This window comes from Olea europaea, chromosome 17 (genome assembly GCF_002742605.1).
Source record: "Olea europaea var. sylvestris chromosome 17, O_europaea_v1, whole genome shotgun sequence".
Classification (NCBI taxonomy): domain Eukaryota; kingdom Viridiplantae; phylum Streptophyta; class Magnoliopsida; order Lamiales; family Oleaceae; genus Olea; species Olea europaea.
Window position 1 is genome coordinate 9,399,883 of NC_036253.1, and position 5,692 is coordinate 9,405,574.

General features: G+C 46.6%; 1 protein-coding gene across 1 annotated transcript; it reads left to right on the plus strand.

Annotated features, from left to right (window-relative positions):
- Positions 1-2,118: 2,118 nt before the first annotated feature.
- Positions 2,119-4,396, plus strand: LOC111365607 (zinc finger protein 768-like). The gene is made up of 3 exons (XM_022986149.1): positions 2,119-2,669; positions 3,243-3,650; positions 4,363-4,396. Exons 1-3 carry the CDS (start codon positions 2,119-2,121, stop codon positions 4,394-4,396), a joined length of 993 nt encoding a protein of 330 aa, XP_022841917.1.
- The last annotated feature ends 1,296 nt before the right edge of the window (positions 4,397-5,692 follow it).

Consider the following 5,692-nt stretch of genomic DNA (forward strand, 5'->3'; position numbering starts at 1 on the left):
TGTATGTTCTTCATTCCATCCTTTAGTATTAGTTTTTTTAAGTAAAACTTGGATTTTATGTCTTTTCTTTGAAAGATTTTCAATAAATCTTTTTGCATAGTTTAAACATCCTAAAATTTTTTGAATTTGTTCTTTGGATTATAATTTATCTGGAAAACTTTCTATCTTTTTGGATATATGAGTCTGTAATTTTATCCCTCTTTTATCTATTGATAATCTAAGAAAGTCTATCTCTTTTTTTCTATTATACATTTCTTTTTAGATAGTACAATTTCTTCTTTTTTATAGTACAATTTCTTCTTTTTTACATTCTTTAATAAATTGGATTAAATGATTTCTATATTCTTCTTTACTATTAGAACATATTAATATATCATCTATATAAATAATTAGAAATTCATTAAACTTTTAAATATATTATCCATATTTCTTTGATATATTTGTGGTTCATTTTTCAGGCCAAAATGACATAACTAACCATTCATATTTTTCTTGAGGTGTGCTAAATGCAGTATATTGTATACTACCTTCTTCCATTTTTATCATGATTTACAATCTAATTTAAAATAATATTGTTTTCCTCTTGCAAGATTTATTAACACTTCTTTATTTGATAGAAAGTAACCATCAAATTTAGTATATTTGTTTAATTCTTTATAATTTATGATCATCCTAACTTTTCCTCTAACTTGTTCAGAATGTTTCATAATCATAAAGGCTGGATTACTATGAAATCCATTACTAGGTCTAATAAGTTTTTGTTCTAACAATTCTTTTATCTGATTTTTAAATTCTTATGTATCTTCTATAGTATACATCGTTGGTCTAACTCTTATTATAACATTTTCTGTTAATTCTATTTGGATTTTTGGTGATGTGATTTCCAAAATAATAATCAATTTTCTCCATAAACCTTTTCTAGTTGTTCAATAATTTTTTCTATATTCATTTCTATTTCTGTTTTCATAACTTTTTTATATAATATTCTTTTATTTTTTATTTCATTAAATATGTTGCGTGTTGTCACACCTGTCCTATCCACCTGGGCCAGTGGGCCACTCATCCTGACCCACGTGGCATTCCTGCCGAGGTGGCCATATTGCCGAGGTGGGTTACATCCGAACTGCTTCTAACCGAGGCTCCGTGCCCGAGGCGTGGAAACTCTTGGTTGTAGCTGAGGTCCTCGAATGGACGAAGCCCCGGAGTTGATGTGCAAGCCTCAACCACAAGGAAACATCCTCCATGGTCACTTCTCCCAAGAGATCGCCTGCACAGATCTTATTCGAATGATTGATGGAATGTCTGTCATAAGCATAAAGGTCAAGTCTTGTCACTAGCGTGGAGGACCTGCACAAGCAATAAATGCGCCGTAAGCTAGCAAGTCAAATCCCATGCCTAAGAACAGACGTTTAAACTAAGGAGATGAGGCCACGTGCCACTTCATCCAAGGGCCCCCATTCCATACGTATCACTATAAATACCCCCATTGTATAACGTCAAAGGACTAATGCAAGAATCAATACTAAAGACTACATTTTACTCAACTCTCTCCCATTTTACTGGCAATACACAAATCGAGTTTATACATTTTTGCATATATCTACGAGCACCGGTTGGTAATCATTGTACAACCGGATTACGAACAACCCGCCGGATCCCGAACGTCACCGTCCCGCGTCGTTAGGCTACTCCCACGCCCCTTTGAACCGCACGTTTAGACCGTCCACGTGTCTTAGCGTGCTAGACATTCGCCCACGCAAGCGCGGGTGGGACCGACATCTGTTGGTGCACTTTTTGGGGTCAACAAATTGGCGCCGTCTGTGGGAAACCATACCATAACCACGAGCAACCTTGTGGTAAAAGCTTGCTGAAAAAACATTTGGGCAACCCCTCTTGAAAAAGGATTTGTTCTTGAAAGAGAACAGGAGAAACCTCTACCACTTGGAAAAATCTAAGTTGAATAAAGGAAAAATGAGTTCTAATGAAGATACTCCCCCAAGGAGGGTAAGAGAAAATACAAATGTGCCTCCCCAGCCTGCTGCCCCAGCAGCTCGGCAGAGGCTCCACCACCACCAAAGGAGAGGTGGGATGCGTGCGACGGCACGACTATCAAGAGAGATGGCTACTATGGCAGCCAACATGAGGGATATAACCAACCAAAACTTGGCCATGATGCAAGGCCAAGGAGGTTTCCCCATTCCTCCATATGCCCCCCATGGGCACTATCAGCAAGAGGATGAGGTCCAAAGTCATAGGGCTGCTTCGCCAGACTATGGCCGAGGTGAAAGTCCATTCGAAAGGGAAGTGGGAGTTGACATTTCCTCCAATTATGCATCTGGCCGACCCTCCGAGGTCCAAATGAGCCATGATAACTTTCCACCTCCGTATGAGGAAAACCCAAGACAGAGGAGAGCAGGAAGTGTTTTTGACAGAATCAGCCCTGCTGAACCAAGGCCCAGTCAACAGCAGGCTCAGCAGCCTCGGACGAGGCCACAGCCTCCACCTCCGATGCCCCAACAGCCGGAGAGAAGGCATGAAAATGCCCCACGCGCTGTCTCGCCTAGAAGTAGGCCGCAAAGGAGGGAGGAAGAAGCTAGGAACCGGCCAGGACCCTCTCACCAACAACCTAGGTACGAGGCTGAAGATTACGATTCTGATGAGCAGCAGAGGTCCTGTGACTTAGACGATGATGATGAGAACCTGCCATTCTCAAGAGAACTAAGAGATGCCCAGGTCCCGAGCCACTATGTCATGCCGAAAGTACCAAAGTATGACGGGAGAGGTGACCCAGAAAAGCACCTCAACGCTTACAAAACTCACATGAGCCTGAGGGGCGCCACCCCAGCTGTGAAGTGCAGAGCATTTCATTTAACCCTCAGTGGAGCAGCTGAAATCTGGTATAGTAGGCTACCATCTGGGAGCATCCGAAGCTGGCCCGAGTTCAAAACTACCTTCTTGAAGAGGTTTGCAGTGAGCAAGGAAGGAGAGGCCCCCATTCAGCGTCTTCAAGACATGAGACATGCGCATGGCGAGTCCTTGAAAAGCTTCCTATCCCGCTTCACCGACGAGATGACCTACTGTGTACAAGTCACCGACAGGGAAGCACTATCTGCATTGAGAGGAGGATTGAACATGAACACCCTATTCTGGAGGGATGTGCAGAATCAAGACCCAACCACCTATGACGCCCTACTAGAGATGATGAGAAGAGAGATAATCAATGAAGAATTGATTGAGCATAGGAATAGGGCAAGCAGGGGCCTCCCACCTCCACTGAGACAGCGAGGTAGGGGGCCGACCTCCCACCTTATGGACTACCAGATGAACCGATCTGGAAATGAGAACTCTGGCCAAGCCCTGGCCACCACAACTCTGAACGCGGTACCAACCTTGGCGTATGAGGATGTCAACCCAACCGCTGACCCATATCAGATACAGGCCCAGCAGGGACCCCGTAGAAGGGGAGGCCGAGGTCGAGGTCGGGGTTTTGCACCTAGAAATAGGTCCAATCCGAACCTCCCTGGATACTGTTTGCACCATAGGTCCTACGGGCACGACACCGTGGATTGCAGAGACTATGCACACTTCTCGCGGCAGGAACCCGCCAGGGAAAGACATAACTCGCCCCAGGCCAACAGGCCCCCGCCCAGGCAAGACAACCGACATGGGCGTGAGGCGGCCGCTCCTCGTCAAAGGGATGTCTCCCCAAGGCGAAGAGAGCAAGACACGGAGAGGCCCAGGGAAGGGCGTAGACACCGAAGAAACAGGCAAGCTCAAGATGAGGCCCCTATCCACGAGATAGATACCATATTTGGAGGCCCTTATGTTGGCGACGAAACACGGAACACCAAAAGAAATTATGCTAGGGAGGCCAAGCACCCCTCTCTGACAAGCTACATTGTGGATAGTAGCTCTCGAAGAAACCAAGTATCACCCATTATCTTCACCCAGGAAGACGCCGAAGGAGTTCATTACCCCCACTGCGATGCGCTGGTGGTGAGAGCTGTCATAGCCCGAAATGGGCTCAAACGAATGCTAGTCGACAACGGCAGCTCCGTCAACATCTTGTTCGGGTCCGCCTTTGACAAGATGCTATTGGACCACCAGTTGACACCCACCACTACTCCATTGTACGGATTTACCGGAGATAGCATCACTCCGAGGGGAAAGATAACACTAGCAGTAGAGATGGGAGAATCTCCCCAAACTACGATGAACTTTATGGAGTTCCTCGTAGTTGACAGCCGGTCGGCTTACCACGGAGTCTTGGGTAGACCGGCCCTAAAGGAATTGGGAGCAGTCACCTCCATCCACCACCTATGCATGAAATTCCCAACGGAAAACGGGGTGGCAATGGTGAAGGGCGACCAGAGAGGTTCGCGAGAGTGCTATCTGAGCTCCATTAAGAAGGTAGAGCCCCGGGACGTCCACGTGATCATGGCTGATGTGGTCATTGCGGATGTCCCAGGTGACGCTCCCGCCGGCCAGGAAGATGTTGATATGATTGATGCACCACCTCTTCAGGAGGCGTTAATCGTTGATGAACTCGACCCCCGCATAATGGAACATGACCCTCAAGCGTCCCCTGTAGAGGAACTTGAGAGCTTTTCAGCCGACCCCCGAGATCCATCAAAGATGTTGAAGATAGGTAGGGGCTTATCCAACGTTTTAAGAGAAAAGATCAAGGAATTTCTAGGCAAGAACCTCGACGTCTTCGCCTGGAGACATGAGGACATGGTGGGCATAGACCCCAAGGTCAGCTACCACCACTTGAAAATCGATCCTAATTTCGCCCCGCATAGACAAAAAAGGAGAGCCCTCAATCCAGAGAGGTATGAGACCCTAAAGGAAGAAGTTCAGAAGCTCATCCAAAATGGCTTCATCAGGGAGGCCACTTACCCGAAATGGGTCTCCAACCCGGTCTTGGTTAAGAAACACAATGGCAAATGGAGAGTATGCATCGACTTTACCAACCTTAATAGAGTTTGCCCGAAAGATAGCTTCCCGCTTCCAAGAATTGACCAATTGGTGGACTCCACGGCTGGGCACGAGTTGTTGAGCTTCATGGATGCGTACTCCGACTACAACCAGATCCCCATGCACCCGGACGATGAGGAGCACACCTCTTTCATCACGGACCGAGGCCTCTATTGCTATAGAATGATGCCCTTCGGGTTGAAGAATGCCGGAGCAACTTACCAAAGACTCGTGAACAAAATGTTTACCGACCTCATTGGCAAGACAATGGAGGTCTACGTGGATGATATGCTGGTAAAAAGCCTAGAAGCAGAGAACCACATAGTGCACCTCAACGACACCTTCCAAATACTGAGAAGGTACAGGATGAGACTCAACCCCTTGAAATGTGCCTTTGGGGTGGCTTCCGGCAAGTTCTTGGGGTACATGGTCAACCAGCGGGGAATTGAAGCAAATCCCGAGAAGATTGAGGCTCTGTGCCAGATGAGGTCCCCTCAAAAGCCAAAGGAGGTGCAAAGCTTAACTGGACGAGTGGCAGCACTTAGTCGCTTCGTCTCCAAGGCCACTGACAAATGCCTCCCATTTTTCAAAGTGCTCAAGGCCGGGAAGAAATTCCAATGGACTGAGGAATGTGAAGAGGCCTTCCGAGGATTGAAAAGGCACTTGGGGCAGGCCCCCCTCCTCTCCAAGCCGAAGCCCGGCGACATCTTGCAAC